Below are 17,797 nucleotides of genomic sequence, written 5' to 3' on the forward strand. Positions count from 1 at the left end.
GAAACAAATTAGTGAGAAGCCCTAGGTTCAGATATTCTAAACTTAATTTTGTTTTTAATTTTGAGTGAGTTACATAATCATTTCAGCCTTTGCTTTAATCTATGATTTATAGGAAGTATTATTATTACAGTGAGGTTTTTAATAACAAATTTCACAGAGGCAGTTGTGTTGGTTTAAAATGAATTTGAGTCTTGGCTGTTCAATTGTTTATTCTAGGCTAAATATTTATTTAGTTTTCTTGACTTTAAAATAATACCCACCTCATGGGGAAATAATAGCCACCTCATGTGGTTGTTGTAAGGATTAAATAAGACAATGTAAGGGCTTACACAATGCCCAGAAAGCACTCAAAAAACGATAGCTATTATTACCTTCTTGAGTTTTTCAATCTGCTTGTTACGCACTGAAGTATTATCAATCGCCAGAACATCCACAGATTCTTCTTTTTCCAATTGGTACTTATTTACTCCAACAATTACTTCAGAACCTATCAATTTCCCAGAGGAAAATAATATGTAGATTCTATTCACAAATACCTCCTTAATAGTAATGCTCTGATCATCACATACTTTGCTCACAAGCTTAATATTTTTAAATAGTGTTCTTTAATCTTAGTGAAACTTCAATATAGATCAGCAAATACCAATAAAATGGGGGTGAGAGGGGGAAAAAACTGGTATATATCAGATCTCTTTAAGGGAGGATTTTTATTATTCTCTCAAACTATACACTTTCCCAGAGATTCTGATAAATTCTCTTCTAACACTACAAAATTGAAATAATAATAGCAATAAGTCAAGATTTATAAATAAGGGAGAGAATTAACATCCTCTAATGTTTCCAATATCATCTTGAATTCTCTTATAGCCTATGGCTTTTAACAAAATGACTTTTAAAATCTATAAGTAATAATCCAGAATTATAAAGACATTTCCTTAACATAATAAGAATATATTTTACCTCAAACTACCAGATTATTACTATCTAAAGACATCCTGCCACCCATTTCTTTCCCCTATTTCCCTAGACCTCATCATAATCTCTAATTATTTTGTTTGTTATGTGTTCACTTGCTCATTTTCTGTCTCTTTCTTACCAAAAAATAAACTCTAGGGTCAAGAGATCACCTCTGTCCTGTTCACAGTTGTATCGCAGACATAGTACAGTGGCCCCGAATGCTAATAGTAAAACAAAGTGTTCACTGACTGAATGAATAAATAAATACTCCAATGCAGAGCACAATCACCAATAATAATATCTTCAACACGCTGGAGATACCCACCTACACATGTACATATATACACATAGGCATACCTCCACACATACTCTGTACATATGCTTGCCCACGTGCATCCAAGCATGCAAATTACAAACAGGGAGACAGACACACAGACAGACAGGTAGATAGATAAGAAACATCCAAGTTTCATTTTTTCCATTATTTTTGTTTTATTAACTATATGTGTTATCTTTAAATAGAAATTAATATTTCTTTTTAAATACAGTACTAGATTTCACATGTGAACATTTTCATTTTATCTTACCAGAATCTATCCTTGCTTGCCTTCGGGCAGCACATTCTTCAATTCGTAGTTTAGGTATTCCTTCTGCTACAGCTTTGGCCATTCCACCCATTTCTTCAATTTCATGAATAAGCTATTAAGAAAAATAGATTAATAAAATTGGAAAAGAATATAGTGATATTTTTATAAACTATACAAATTTGTTACATTACATAATTACCAGTATTAATAAAGTCTTAAACTATTTTAGTGGTAAGTTTAATGTTTCGTAAGAAAAGAAGTAAGGGAACATCAAGGTTTTTCATTAGAAATTCTATAGTCAGGAGTGCCTGGCTGGCTCAGTCAGGGGGCACATGCAACTCTCGATCTCAGGGTGAGTTTGAACTCCATGTTGGGTGTAGACATAACTTAAATGAATAAGTAAAAAAAAATTTTTAAAGGAAAAATGGGGTGCCTGGGTGGCTCAGTGGGTTAAGCGTCCAATTTCAGCTCAGGTCATGATCTTGCAAATCCTGAGTTCGAGTCCNATTTTTAAAGGAAAAATGGGGCGCCTGGGTGGCTCAGTGGGTTAAGCATCCAATTTTAGCTCAGGTCATGATCTTGCAAATCCTGAGTTCGAGTCCTGTGTCGGGTTCTGTGTTGAGAGCTCAGAGTCTGGAGCTTGCTTCCAATTCTGGGTCTCCCTCTCTCTCTGCCCCTCCCCTGTTTGTGTTCTGTCTCTTTCTCTCTCTCTCAAAAATGAAATAAACATTAAAAAAAATTTTTAAAGAAAAAATTCTACAGAGTTAACAATATTGTACTGTATATTTGAAAGTTGCTAAGACAGTAGATCTTAAAAGTTCCTATCACAAGAAAAAAGAAATTGTGTAACTGTGTGGCATGGAAAGTTACTAAACTTACTCTCTTAACCACTTTACAATTCACACATATATCAAATCATCATGTTGTATACCTTACACTAATACAATGTTATATGTCCATTATATCTCAAAAAAGAAAGAAATTATATATTTAAAGTAACTTCAAAAGACAACAGAAAAACTAAGATGTATATTTTGGAAAACACAAAACCTCTTACTCAAGTCTTAGGAGAAAACTAAAGAAATTTCAATTGCCTTTATAAAAATAAAGTTACATAAAGTTACATAAGTAAAGTTTTCATGGGTACATAAATAAATACTCGTTAAGAAATCTATTTCAAAATTCAATTTCATTTTTGATTTGACCAGCATAATAATAACATAACTCTACTGTTATTGACACTAGGATACATCTAAACCTTCAATCGCAGCCTTATTTATACATGATATAGTGGGAAAATGGTATATGGTGGAATGGTATATGACTTAGCAGAAAGGAACAAAGTAAAACTTGAGTTTGTATTCCTTGAATTCCAGGAATTTGTATTCCTTGAACTCCTTTGGATTCAAAGGAAGCCAAAGCTAAGATAGAAAGCTAAAAAAGGGAAGTACTACTTGGGAATTTGCAACTATCCCTCTTCCATTCTGTCAGGAAAACCAAAACTTACATCTGCAAATAATGGACCAAAATTTATTTCTTTAGAGATGCAATGGGCTATCGAACACCAAGTACGGAGAGAGGCAATAGTAAGATATCTTGTTGATATAAAAATGTGCATTCTGAATAATAAGACTAAAGATAAAAGCACACAGAGAAAACAGACAATATAAGATATAGAAGGAAACTTCAAAAAATATAATATCCTCAGAAAAAAAGATTATATTCTATATTAATGAAACAAGTACTATAACATATAAGGGAGAAAATTAGAAAACAAAAATGAGCTTTTGGAAATTATAAATACAATATATGAATTTTAAAGTAAGTAGAAATTTAAAGTTGATGACTCTCCAAGAAAACAAAACAGAATCTCAAAGATAAGTTGTAGAACAAATAAGAACATCAGAGTATCATTCAAGGAGGTCCTTATCCAATAATTAAGAGTTCCAGCAAGAAAAACCACAGAAAAAATGGCAGGGAGGAAACTATAAAAAAAAAAAATAATAACACAGAACAATTTCCAGAGTTATGAAAACATCAAAAATAGGCCAGATAAAAATTGTTCACCAAAGGTCTAGTCCAATATAGGAAAAATACGCACATCAAAGTCTCCCAACTCAAAAATAGAGATCCTAAAACTGTTACAAAGGTCCTGAGAGTGGAAACAGCATTAGATTTCTAAACAGAAATATTGGACATTGGAATAAAAAGCTAGAATAAAAAGCAGATCAATGTTTACAAACTCCCAAATGAAAATAATTTCAAACACAGTCAGACTATCAACCAAATACCAGAGTAGAATAAAGATATTTTCAAACATCCAAAGTTTCATATAATTCACCCCCATGTACCACTTCTAAGAGGCTCCTATCAGATATTGTTCAAAATAACAAGGGATAAATCAGCAGAGGTAGACATAGCATTCAGGATAAGGTTCAACATTAGAGAGGTGAAAAGAATTCCCAGGATAATGACAAAAGGAAGTCAAAGGACTGCAATGGTCAGCAGGTGTAGAGAGAAAATAGTCTAAACCGGATGACAGCACTGGAGGACTTCAGAAAGATACATACTATAGAGATGTAATTATATTGGCAGTATTATGGGACAAAACAAAGAGGTGGGAATCAGCTAAACTACTAAACTACCATACTACAAAGCAACAGATAATGCCTAAAATTGATGGAATTAGAACTAGCATATATGTGTAATTTTTAAACATGGAGATAAAAACAAACAAAAAAGATGTATTTGATTCAAGGAAGCAGGAAAAAAGCAAGTAGAAGACAAAGGATGGCTTTTTTACATTACAACCTTTTAACACTAGTATTGTTTTAACACTAGTACTCTTTTTGACTCTGAATAAAATACTTTAATACAAATACAATTATATTTTTAAATTATGTTTCAGTTTTATATACTATAAGGTCAAATATAAAACTCTTTTTTCTCGAACATTTTATAAATCTTGATATAAATCTATGATTTGATTTATAAATCAAAATACCTATAAACCTTTGTAAATCCATAAATATTAAAACCAAAACTTCAAAGCAGAGAAACTGACCTTCAAGGCAGCATCATAAACATCATTTGTGAGAGACTCCATCATATAGGAACCTCCCCAAGGATCAGCCACTTTGGGAATCCCAGATTCTTCTTGAATAATGATTTGTGTATTCCTGGCAATTCGGGCACTTTTCACTGTTGGCAAACCCAAGGCTTCATCAAAAGAATTTGTGTGCAAAGACTGAGTCCCTCCAAATACTGCTGCCATGGCTTCTACTGTAGTACGAATGATGTTATTATAAGGATCCTAAAACATTTAGAGGAAAGTAAAAAGTCAAAACAAGGGGACAGTTGATAAAGGACGCTATGATTAAGCAGTGGCTGCTGCATATTTACTTGCCAATGCCTATATTAGGCTTCAGAATATCCAATAAATTCAGACAAATTAGTAAACAAGCAATAATTAATAGGCACTCAACAAATGATTTATTAATAAGTGATTAATAAAACAAATGAACAATGAATCCAGATTTCTTATCTGTTCCTGATTATGATTGAGGCAAGGCATTGGGCCTTTCTGAACTTTGGCTTCCTCAGCTGTAAAAATGAGGAGGTTAAGACAAAAATGATTACTAAAGTTCCTTCCAACCCTGAAATCTGTACTTCTCCATTTATAAGGAACTGAAGCCATATTTAGTCTGGATATATTAGTTAGTATTTACTTTTAGATTTTTAAAAGAAGTATAGCTTTAAAGTTATGAGTTATTTTTAATATATCAAAATAATTTAATATGTAAAGAAAATGCATGAAAAAAGATCACACAATTTTTTAATAGAATGAAATTAAATTCTACAAATGAAAATAGTTATTTAGATCATCTGTTTGCATGCATATTTATTAAACTAAAATAAATAATATAACTAAAATAAATAATACAGATGGACAAAATTTTAATGAGGTGATTTTATGTTCAGAATTTTAACTCTTGGGTTGTCTGGGTGGCTCAGTCTATTGAGCATCCGACTCTTGATTTCGGCTCAGGTCATGATTTCACGGTTCGTGAGATCAAGTCTCACACTGAGTTCTGTGCTGTCAGTGGGGAGCCTGCTTGGGATGCTCTCTCTCCGTTTCTGACCTTCCTCACTTACACCTGCTCTTTCTTTGTCTCTCTGTCTCTCTCTCTCTCAGAATGAATAAACATTAAAAGAATTTAAACAGTTAAAATTATTTAAGACAATATTAACTAAGTTGTGGTTTTTACTTCTTCCTCATCATCAACATTTTTTCTTTACTTTTAAAAAGGTAAAACAGCACTGCATATAAACTAAGGTTTAACTGATTTTATATTATTAACCACTAGAGGGAGCCAACTTTGTTTATTATACTACACATGTAAAAATCATCAATGTGCATTACGCTTTAGAATAATTATAATTTTCAAATATTAGTAGATATGTTCTTAAATCTACTTCCTGACTATGCTATGTTTCTTGTAAGACAATATATGACTTAACTAAAATTCTACACTTTAAATCATACATATACCTGCTCAGTAAGTGACCATCCTGATGTTTGACAATGTGCCCTTAGTAGAAGAGATTTAGAGTCTTTAGGCTGAAACATTTTCTCTATTAAGTGAGCCCAGAGTCTTCTCCCAGCTCTCATTTTTGCTATTTCCATATAAAAGTTCATCCCAATTCCCCAGAAGAAAGACAACCTAAAATAGTAATATTAAGTCCATTATTTGATTATACTTAACAATATAAAATGGAAAATAAAATTAGTTGTATCGCACACTAAAGAAAACAGTATCCAGATTTTAATTTCACACAACGTAACTTGAATTCAAATCAAAGCATAAAACATAAGTAATTTTAAACTTAACAGATAAAAGTACAGTTTTAGGCACACAGAAGAAATAGCTGTGAATATCTGCTTCAGGTAGAAATTATTCACTTTACAGTTAGTTTTCTATAGAAAAGAAGTTCCTCTTACGTCTTTAAATACAGAATGAATCACTATCCAAAAATAAATACTTCAAGAATACCCAATATGTGAGTCAGAGGTAACCCATGAAGGGAATTGAACCACAAACTTACGGTTTGGGATGGCAAGAAAGTTTTCCTGTTTGTTTGTTTTGTTTTGTTTTGCTTTTAAGGAATAATAGTATATTTGGTCTAGGAATATATTTCTCCAATTGTCCCCAAATCCACTACTCCTTTTTATCTTATATTTGGTCGCTGATTTACACATTTAGTTTACTTGCCTGTGCCTAAAGGTAGAAGGGCTGTCTTTAAATAAAACAAGGTGAGCCTTAAGTAAACCAAAACTAATAAAATTTTTTGAAATGCTCTTGGAAGAAATTCTTAACACTACAGCCCTCAAATATTTGTCCCAGGATACTTTTTCACTCTTAAAAATGACTAAAGATCCCAAGGAATCTTTATTTGGAAAATATCTATCATCATTTAGAAACAATAAACATACAACATGTTAACAGAACTAACATTTTTTAATGAAAAATAATTATACTTTGCTAAAATAAAAATATCGTAATAAAAGAGTCACTGTTTTACATTTTTGCAAATCTAATGTGCGGCTTAAGGGAAGACCTTTGGAATAAGTATCTGCTTCTACATTCAGTCTGTTGCAACATCACGTATCATGTAGCTTTTGGAAAACAATGTACACTCTTGAAATAATGAAAGTGGGAAAGGCACATAAAGCCTTAATACAAATGTGAAAACAACTTGACCTGAAAGTTCCTAGGAAGGGTTAGCGACCCTGACGAGCCCTTGGACCGCATGTTGAGAACCGCTGTCATATTATGTATGCAACAACCTCTGGTATAGAGTCCATGAACTCGCTAAGGGCAGAAGTTATGTTTTTTACAAAATTCATTCCCAGCATACATGTTTGTGCTTGACTCAGCAAAGCTTAGCAATTAATTACTCATCTGACCAATTTTTAATCACCAAATTTAAACATTTCTTAAACTTCAATGAAGCTTCTCCATATTTGTCATATAACTTTATTAACAAGCTATTTTGAAACAGAAATGGTTTTTAATAGCACTGTGAATTCCAAAATATTTATACTACAAGTGCAACAGAAAAAAATGTAATAGATAACTTCTTTTTAAAATGGAAAAATAAAGAATAAAAGTCAGTATGACTTAAACACCATGTTTACATTTTAATTGACAAAACATGCCAGTTAATTGTGTTTTGTGAATAGCTGAAGACAAGATTCCTCTAACTTACCAAGAAGTAGAGTAAAATTTAATTCTAATTTTTCATTATCAATAGTATAGGTTTATTCTCTTAGCATTATTCCAATAAAACATAAGAGAATCTAGTGTGACATTTATATACACAAATGCATTTTATCAATATATTTACTATATACTCATAAATTGGTCCTAAAATTTTTCCTAATATTGAAACAATCTCTGAGGTTAATTCACTCACCTTGGTGCAAATTCATCAATTGTCAGACCAGCTTGCAGTCCAGTTCTACAGTATTCCAACCCATCTGCTATAGTATAGGCCAGTTCCAGAATGGCATCCGCCCCTGCTTCCTGCATATGGTATCCACTAATTGAAATTGAATTAAATTTTGGCATGTGCTGCATAAAATAATAAAAAATGTAACAGTGAATAAAAATTTTTAAAGGTTCTCTATTAAACCCATTTTCTAAAAGACTATTATTTTTAAATGATGTTCAACTCACATACACTAAATAGTCTTTAACATTAACTGAACATAGTTAATGCTTACTTTGTTCTATTTAATTCACTCCTCAATTTAAGTGGTGATTCAATGAACCATCATAAAAACTGCACCTATTTTATTTTCCTAATGAAAAAGAATTTGCACTAGACATTTTTTAGAGTTAAAGTTTAAACTCTGAAATTAGTTAGCTGAAGTTAAAAATGAACCTTCAGTCTGAATACTGAATAAACATCTTTAATTCTAAACCACTGAGTATAACCTCTTAAGAGGTCATAAGATCTCATAACCTTGGGCTCACATGCTAAGGAAAAATACATTTAAGGTTTACTAGTTATCAGTTTTCTTATTTGAAGTCTTTTTTGAAGTCACTGAAAATGACTATATACTGAAATAAAACAGGATAAAATACATGACTTAGAAATCAAAGATTTCAATTGGAATTACTGTGATATTTAACGCTAAGCATATCCCAGACAGGTTTATACCAAAATCACTAAAAAAATGGCATTTCTACCACTCTCCTAAAATTTATTAGGGAGGGTACATAGCACAAATATTCTGCCAAGCCCCAAAATCATCATCTTTCCCAGGAGTTGGCCAAATAAAATAATAAAAAGTAAATCACAGAAACTGAATGCAGTAGTTAAGAACACAGGCTCTAGAGTCAGAGTGCTCAAAGTCTAGTTGATGGCTAGTGTCACTTAACTAGCCATGCGATTATAGGCAAATTTCTCAACCTAGTTATTTCCTGGTTTCCTAAAGTATAAAATAGAAGTAATAATTATATCTTCCTCATGGAGTTGTTGTAGGATTAAACAAAATGATTCACCTAAACCACTTAGCATTATTCCCATATGCATTCAAAAAATGTTACTCGCTGTTGCTAATGTATGCTATGGATTATCTGTAATTTACATTTTTGAATATTTATAATGAACCAAAAGCTCTTGAAAAATGTTCCATCGCAAAAACAGTAAGGGGATTAAATTACATAGAATTGAGAGACTACTTGAGTGCATTTAGAGTTTATAAATAAGAAGCAATGAAAGAAGGAGGTGCTTCTCTACAAAGAGGATTTTAGTAGCAGAATTTCTTTAAAAAAATAATAGAAATATTGGAATATTAGAATATTATTTAGCCTTAGAAAGAGGCTAATTTTGATACATGCTACAACATGGATGAGCCTTGAGGACATTATGCTAAGTGAAATAACCCAGTCACAAAAAAGACAAATAGTTTATGTTTCCACTTATATGGGGTACCTAGAGTAGTCAAGTTCATAGAGATAGAAAGTGGAAAGATAGTTTCCAGGGGCTGGAGGGAGAGGAGGATGGGGATTTAGTATTTAATAGGCACAGAGCTTTACTCTTGTAAGATGAAAAGGGTTCTGGAGATGGATGGTGGTGATGGTTCCACAACAGTGTGAATGTACTTAATGCCATTGAACTGTACACTTCTAAACAGTGAAGATGGTAAATTTTACACTGTGTATTTTGCTACAATTAAATAAATTAAAAAAAATTTTTTTTAAGGTTTATTTATTTTGAGAAAGAGAGACAGAGTGTGAGCAGGCGAGGGACAGAGAGGGAGATACAGAATCCAAAGCAAGCTCCAGGCTCTCAGCTGTCAACACAGAGGCTGATGTGGGGCTCGAACCCATGAGTGAGATCATGACCTGAGCTGAAGTTGGACACTCAACCGAATGAGCCACCCAGGCTCCCCAATTAAAAATTTTTAAAAATATAAAAGTTTGCAGTTTACAAAGTACTTCAATGTAACATTATTTGATCAGTATGTGAAACCAAAACTTTTACACTTATGTGAAGGATTATATCAAATAATTTTGAATTTGCAAAGGACATTTGAACCCTCCAAAAGGTGAAATGTCCAAGTACACAATAGCGCAAACTAAATAACCTGCTACTAACTGTTCAATTCTCTACTCTCTTCCTGTAATACGTGGGCCATAAATGCAGAGTGCTGATGTGCAAGGACTATACTTCCAATTTCTTCTCACTACTGTGTGTGTCCACTAAGATACAAGTAAAACTTTTGTTTGTTCCTTCTGGAAATTCACCTTAAATCAGAGGAACTGACCTGCTCATCCCAAACACACCCAGCCCACCCATTTTCAGCCATAAGTTAGCACAAGATAAAGGGAACCCTAATGATTGGAGCAACCCTACAACCAAGCTCTTGACAACCTACTTTCCAACTTCTTTCAGATGAAAGAGAATTAGTTCCTGTTTAGTTAAAGCTACTGCTATTTGTGTACATGTGCTTGTCATATAAATCAGTCAAAGAAATACAGATATCATGTTTTCACTCTTATGTGGATCTTGAGAAACTTAACAGAGGACTATGAGGGAAGGGAAGGGGAAAAATAGTTACAAACAGAGAGGAAGGTGAACCCATAAAAGAATCTTAAATACAGAGAACAAACTGAGGGTTGATGCAGGGGGGCGGAGGAGAGGGGAAAATGTGTGATGGGCATTGAGGAGGGCACTTGTCGGGATGAGCACTGGGTATTGTATGCAAGAGATGAATCACGGGAATCTACCCCCGAAACCAAAAGCACATATGCTACATATATACCAAGAGCATACAACTGTATGTTAGCCAACTTGACAATAAATTATATTAGATAAATAAATAATAAAACACACACACACACACAAATATTCTTCTAAGTTTTCTGTAAGGTTTAAAGGTTTAAAGTATTCAAAATAAAAAGTTCTGTGAAAAAATAAAAATAAATTTAACAAAAAAATGTAATCCTGCACATATGTTCTTGAAATTGGAAAGGGTGAAAAAAATATATAGTTCTATACAATACAGTGCACAGGGACAAATGAGATCTATGAAAAGACATAAAACTGCAAAGTGTAAAAGCAGAATATCAAATGAGGAGAGTAGGCAATGCTTGCAAGAGTTCTGAGATAATGGCAATTACAAGAAGTAAAAGATTTTTTTCAAAAAGGTTTCACGGTAGAGGAGATACTGGCCTTTTGCCACGAAATAATATAGTCTAACTTTAAGGTAGGTAAAGAAAAGGAGAGCTTTATCATCAAGAAGCAAAATGTGAATGATGAGGGAAACTATTTATTAATTTCTCAGAGTAAAATGAGATTTTATGTTTCCCAGTAGACGGATTGTTGCCAACATAGGAACACTATATGAACCTTCTTTTTCCACCACTCTGATTGGGGAAGATGAACCTAATTAAGGGGTAAAATATCAAGGACCTCATTGTAGATGCAGATATAAGTGATATCTTCTAATCTAATTTCTTGCAGAAATAAAGTTGACATTTTGATCTCCAACTGTCAGACACCCAGTGTGCACTTCAAAACTGAATCTGAACTCTGGCAAGAAATAAAGTGTAAATTAGGAGCCCTCCCTGATTCTAACAACTACCAGAGGATAAAAATTTTAACAATAAAGAAAATACAGTAAATGTCTAATGCCGAGATTCCAATAGGTAATGAGAGACTGTAAAATGAGTACATTGAAAGCAAAAAAATACAACCTAACAACACACATACACATAAAATCCACACTCAAACTATATACTAAAACTATTATTCAGACTCACTTATCAAATTCAAACTAGGTTATGATATTTTATAAAAATTCCTGCATCCAAAGAATGAAAGCAAAACCCCTAATCAGCAGAAAATACCTTTGCTGTATACTGGAAGATGTCAGCGATAATTTTCATGGACGGTTCTGGAGGAAAAATATAAGTATTTCTGACCATAAACTCCTTTAGTATATCATTTTGGATTGTACCAGTGAGTTTCTCTTTAGGTACACCTTGCTCTTCTCCAGTTATTATAAAAGTCGCAAGTACTGGAATAACTGCTCCATTCATGGTCATGGAAACTGACATTTTTTCTAAAGGAATTCCATCAAAAAGAATTTTTGTATCTTCCACAGTGTCAATAGCAACACCAGCCATTCCAACATCACCGCGAACTCGAGGATTATCTGAATCGTATCCACGATGTGTTGCCAGATCAAAGGCAACTGATAATCCCTGCTGGCCAGCTAAACACACAAAGAAAAAGAAGGCTGAATTAAAGAGTCTGGCTTCAAAGTAAACTGATTTATGTTAACACTACTAAAGATGTCGACTCATCTCATCACAGAATACTTTTATAACAAACATTATTTTTATGCTCATACGTGTCAAAACAAATTTAAATAAAGACACTTCATCTCCTAAGCTGTTTTCCCATATGGCAAAATGTACAAACTGGGTTCCAGAACAAAAAGATTAAAACATCTATCTCATGTCTATTTGAGGATTTTTTTAACTTAGCTTTTTTTTAATAACATCAAGTTTGTACCTCTTAATCCCCTTCACCTATTTTGCCCTTATCTTAACAATTTTAGGTAAAAATGTATTTTTTAAGTTTATTTATTTATTTTTAGAGAGAGCACACACGTGCATGCAAGCAGGGGAAGAGCAGAGAGGGACAAAATCCCAAAGACTCTGAGCTGTGAGCATAGAGCTGGATGCAGGGCTCAACCTCACCAATCTGAGATCATGACCTGAACTAAAATCAGAGTTGGATGCTTAACCAACTGAGTCACCAAGGCACCACTCGGTAAAAATACTTTTTAAGATTCATGAAAAGATCTGGCTGTTCACAAATTGTTAACATAACTTAGTATTTATATGCGCACTTATTTTTGTTCTTGTGTTTAATATGGTCGTAATAAGATGTCTTGGCTATGCAAATACTCTGGGAAACTGAACTATGAACACCAGGCAAAAAAAATAATAAAACAGTCTACACTAAATATAAGATCATCCTCCATGTGAAATACAGACAGATCCTAAATCAGATCCTCAAATTTAGCATTCAAAGATAATTTTAATATAGATCAGAGAGTTAATATAATTTTTCGAGATATAAATGCCAGAATGCACTAAATATATTTGTACATTATCATTTGTGTGTTATTTTATTTGGGCTTTATTTAAGCTATTTCCTCTTCAATTCCTATCCTGACAATGTTAATTAAAAACTCAAAAAGGTGCATCTTGATGGTTCAGTTCATTGGGCATCTGACTCTTGATTTGGGCTCACGTCATGTTCTCATGGTTTGTGAGTTCAAGCCCTGTGTCAAGCTCTGCACTGGCACTGAGTGTGGAGCCTGCTTGGGATTCTCTCTCCCCCTTCCTCTGCCCCTCCCCCTTCGCTTACAAACATTTTCTCTTTCTCTGAAAAAAAAAAAAACTTAAAAAAAGCTTCTCAAAGAAAAAGTCAATGTCTCTTTTTGTCATACAAGTTTAAATTCCTTTTATATGACATGAATGGAACTGTTGTTGGCATTCAAGAATTTAGCACCCTACTTTGGATCACTCATCTTTTTGACCATGGAAGTTGAAAAACATTCATATTTTTCAGCGTATAGTCTTAACTACAAAATTATAAAGTGACTATCAGTTTTAGAGATCAACTAATCTCCCTTCAAAAGAAGCCAAGAACAAGAAATGTATGGTTGATCACAAATATCATGTTTTGCATGAAAACCTCACCCTTAATATTGTCCTTATAGAACTTATTGCTTTCTTCCACAGTACTAAAACCAGCATACTGGCGGATGGTCCAGGGCCTAAAGGTGTACATGGTGGGATATGGTCCACGTGTGAATGGCTTCACTCCTGGAAGTTCTTCAGGTAAGTCCTTGGTATCCCTTCTAGAATATAAGGGTTTTATGGAGATCCCTTCTGGAGTATGCCATATCAGGTCTTCTGGGTTTTTGCCTTTCAACTGCTTTTTGGCCAGGGCAGCCCATTCTGGGTGCAGGGGTTGCTGCTGGTGCAGAAGTCTCCGCCATATGAGTCTGGATCCTGATGACCCTTTGAGCTGCTTCAGGTGATGAGGTGAAAACAAAAGAAGCTGAGTCTTAGCCCTCAACATGATGCAGCATGGAAAACATCCAAAAAGAACAAGATCTGGCCTAGAAAAAGAAGTACAGTATACATGTATTTACAAAAGGCAAAATGGGGATTATTGGTGAGAACGGAAAAATCAAGGCATTTTAGTATGATTTTATCACTTCTCCTTTTCTGCTTCCTACATCTCGTATTTCATCTTTGGCCCTTCTTCTCCACAACTACTATCAGTGTTCTAGTCTTCTTCTTCAATACTTTGTTAGCTGGTTTTACTGGCCAATCTTGGAGCCTCTAGTCCATTCTAAACACTGACACTGAGGCAAATATGTCACGTCACACTTCACTTAGGATTTTTCAAACATTCTGCATTATGTAGAGTCTTCTAATTTCTTCATTGAAAATATTTTGAACATCTACTTTATGATAGGCATCGTGTTGGGTGCTGGAGAAAATAGTGGAGAACAAGAGAAATAGGTATTCAAGGTCTCTATGATTTGATCAATGCTTAGCTCAGACTCATCACTGTTCTAGAAATACTAAATAACCTATAGCTCCCTGCATATATCAAAGTTCTGTGATTTGCTCTAGCTCTTCCATCTTCCTAGAATGTTCTTTGGCTAACCTGGCTAAGGCATCATCTCCAATACACACAGCTTTCTACATGCCAGGCACTGCTGCACTTTACACTGCTGCACTGGACTTTCTTTGCACAGAACAGCAATTTTAATCCTCACAACATCACCAAGATAGGTACTAATATTACCCCCATTTTACAGATGAGGAAACTGAGACACAGAAGAGCCAGCATTTAAACCTAGGCAGCACTAGGTTTCAAAGTCCTAGCATCTAAATAATACACTCAAAGGTTTTCCCTGAACTCACATAATGGGCTAAATGGCCTCTTCAGTAGTCCATACCACAGCACTGTTTCTCTGTTTAGACATCTGTCATCTCTCACACTACTACATATTAGAACACTGTTTTGTACATTTCTATAGAATATATTTATTTATATAAGATGTATAAAATTATACACATATACGTATATATACATATTTCTCTGCTAGTTTATTAACTGACCCAACATTAGGGCTGTATATTCCTAATAACTAGCACAGTCTTACACTAAATGACTAAGTGTGATTTCACCATTTTACACATAGAAATGAAGATCCAGAGAAATAAATGAGTAAAGACGCTTGATCGAAATTCCACTGTTCATCTGAATTAAGTAAATACTTGCTATAGTCATACAGCTTCAACATATAGAGACTAGTATTTTAACATGTTTTGAGATGCAAATTTTATTAATATAAATTGTGCTCTATAATGTATAAGGTAACAAGAAAAGTGAGCTTAAAATTCTATTTTCCATACCATTTCTTACCTATCAATTTGATGAAGCTTAAAGGAAAATAAGAATACTCAACATTTGTTAGAGGGTTGTGAAACAAAAGACAAACCACTGGTGGGAATACTAACTGCTTTAATTACTTTGGAAAGCAAATTAGCAATATGCACAAAAAGTGTCAGGACTGATTATGCCATTCCACTGAGGAACAACACTGCTAGGAAAGTTACTACATAAAAATACATGTTTCCTATAGTTTTACTTGTAATAAAGAAAATTTAGAAACATCAATGTCTAACAATGTAGGAATAAGTGAATAATAGTATATACAAGTGATAGAATTTTACATAGCACTAAAATATATTTAGAAAATAGACAAAACCAATGTTTAATGTCAGAAGTCGGGAGAGTGGTTACTTATGGTGGCTAGGACGAAAGGGAACAAGAGAGGTGCTTTGGGGTGATGGTCTTAATCTGAATGCTGATTATACAGATGTATTCGGTTTGTAGAAATTCGTCAAACTGCACAATTATGTGCACTTATAGATATGTAAATATATTATTATACATAAGTCAAATTTAAAATATGTTACGCAGTTTCTTTAAAAAGGAGACAGGCTCAAAAAGTATTACGTGAAAGAATCAAGATAAAACACTGTGAATGTGATATGTTCAACTGGGTAAAAGTACATAGTACAAAGTGTAAAAAGAAATACAAAAGAAGAATTCCCTTTATTCTTTCAAAGCTATGATTTTTATTCTATTATATCCATGGGGTCCTTGTCATCCGTCTTCTTGCAAGTATAAACTACATGTACTAGCTTAAAAATACGTGAGAAAAATAAATTATGACTGAACCTCTACGGAAATGATATAAAAGGTAATTTGAAAACTGCCTGATATGAGATTGTAGACAGAACATATCACACTCGTTTACATAAAATACTGGTTCCCCAAACCTGGACAAATGATAGGAAAGAGCCCTCTATTAAGTGACTTACAGAAAATCACATGGCAAATTGGTAAAGGCTGGAACTAGACATCATTTTTAGGTAAGAACACAACTACTACAACTACAACCGATGAAAACAGGACTTCTGACTTTTCTCAGAAGAGCCGTGAAGAGGCTTCAAGCATCCAAAGAAGAGACATGTAAAGCAAATATGTTATTGATGATTACGATGTGTTAAATAGTAATGATGAAGCTCATCCCTACAAACTCCCCCCCCCAAATAAGGGTAAAATACCTACCATTCTGAATCAAATTAACTTTCAAGTTTTGATTGTTAGTATGTGGTTGCACATTAATACTTCAGGAAAGGCTAACCAACTCCAATGTTCAACCAATTTGTGTTGGAGATGACAATACACAGCATGCAAATTGTATTTAATATTAACATAAACATATGGGAGAAAATCAAGTGATTTAAAATACACATACACACATTATCCAAGGTTTCGAGCATCTCGAAGATTGTTATTTCAAGATAAAACTGAACAAGTTAGTAATTTGCAATTTTATGTCAATTTAGACCTGTCTTTCCTACTTCACCTCTTACCCTTAGATCCACAAGTATACACAAGGTCACTTTCGGTGCTCCACCTCATACAAACAACCTCACAGTAACAAGAGCTACAGCCTAGAAGAGAGACAGCTGTGGAGCCAGCGCGCCCCTCTGCAATCTTGAAAGCGCCCCCTGCCTAGCGGCATCTGGGGGTGTTGGGGTGGCCAGGGAAGATGGCGACATAGCCCCCGAGGCGAACAAGCACCTTCTTTCCCGAAGTACCTCCGAATTCCCACTGATCACGCTTTAGAGAAGTCGGTGGAGACTTTAAACCCAAGGAGAAATTAGAGGGGAGCGGGATGCCGTCATAGTGGGAAGGTAAATAATGAAGTTGAGAGGAGGAAAAGGACAGGCTCAGAGGACATGGGTAAATGGGGAGAAAGGAGTCCGAGAATGGAGGGAAGTGAAAGGCTGACATCCCTAGGTACACAGTCTTACTCACTGGCCTGCCTGTCTCGGACCTCGGCTGTGAGGGAGGGCGGCTGGACTTCAGACACCCTAGCCCTGGAAGTCTGAGATCCACACACTTGAGCCCCTCAAGGAGCTTGCGCACAAGTCAGCTGGAGAAGTCAAGGGGCGTAGGCGGACACCGCCCTACCCTGCAGCCAATCTTGTCGCGCTCCCGCGGGCGCGCTTCTGATGACGTTGGTGCGGCTGGACGCCCGCCTCTCTACACCCGTGTTC

At 34.4% G+C, this 17,797-nt stretch overlaps 1 protein-coding gene across 2 annotated transcripts in view; it reads right to left on the bottom strand.

Annotated features, from left to right (window-relative positions):
* Nucleotides 1-17,697, bottom strand: part of MMUT (methylmalonyl-CoA mutase) — a 41,506-nt gene extending 23,809 nt beyond the window's left edge. The window contains exons 1-8 of one of the 2 annotated variants that reach the window (XM_077752823.1): nucleotides 17,556-17,697; nucleotides 13,838-14,262; nucleotides 11,969-12,336; nucleotides 8,022-8,179; nucleotides 6,097-6,268; nucleotides 4,609-4,857; nucleotides 1,545-1,656; nucleotides 372-487 (exon numbers count right to left, since the gene is read on the bottom strand). In XM_077752823.1, coding sequence (XP_077608949.1) covers nucleotides 372-487; nucleotides 1,545-1,656; nucleotides 4,609-4,857; nucleotides 6,097-6,268; nucleotides 8,022-8,179; nucleotides 11,969-12,336; nucleotides 13,838-14,222 — 1,560 coding nt within the window. In that variant the 5' untranslated portion in view covers nucleotides 14,223-14,262; nucleotides 17,556-17,697. Of the gene's footprint in view, nucleotides 1-371; nucleotides 488-1,544; nucleotides 1,657-4,608; nucleotides 4,858-6,096; nucleotides 6,269-8,021; nucleotides 8,180-11,968; nucleotides 12,337-13,837; nucleotides 14,263-17,555 lie in introns of those variants that run through there. The other variant, XM_077752824.1, reaches the window with a different exon arrangement.
* Between the last annotated feature and the right edge of the window lie 100 nt (nucleotides 17,698-17,797).

This window comes from Crocuta crocuta, unplaced genomic scaffold (assembly GCF_008692635.1).
Source record: "Crocuta crocuta isolate KB4526 unplaced genomic scaffold, BGI_CrCroc_1.0 scaffold291, whole genome shotgun sequence".
In the NCBI taxonomy this organism is placed as follows: domain Eukaryota; kingdom Metazoa; phylum Chordata; class Mammalia; order Carnivora; family Hyaenidae; genus Crocuta; species Crocuta crocuta.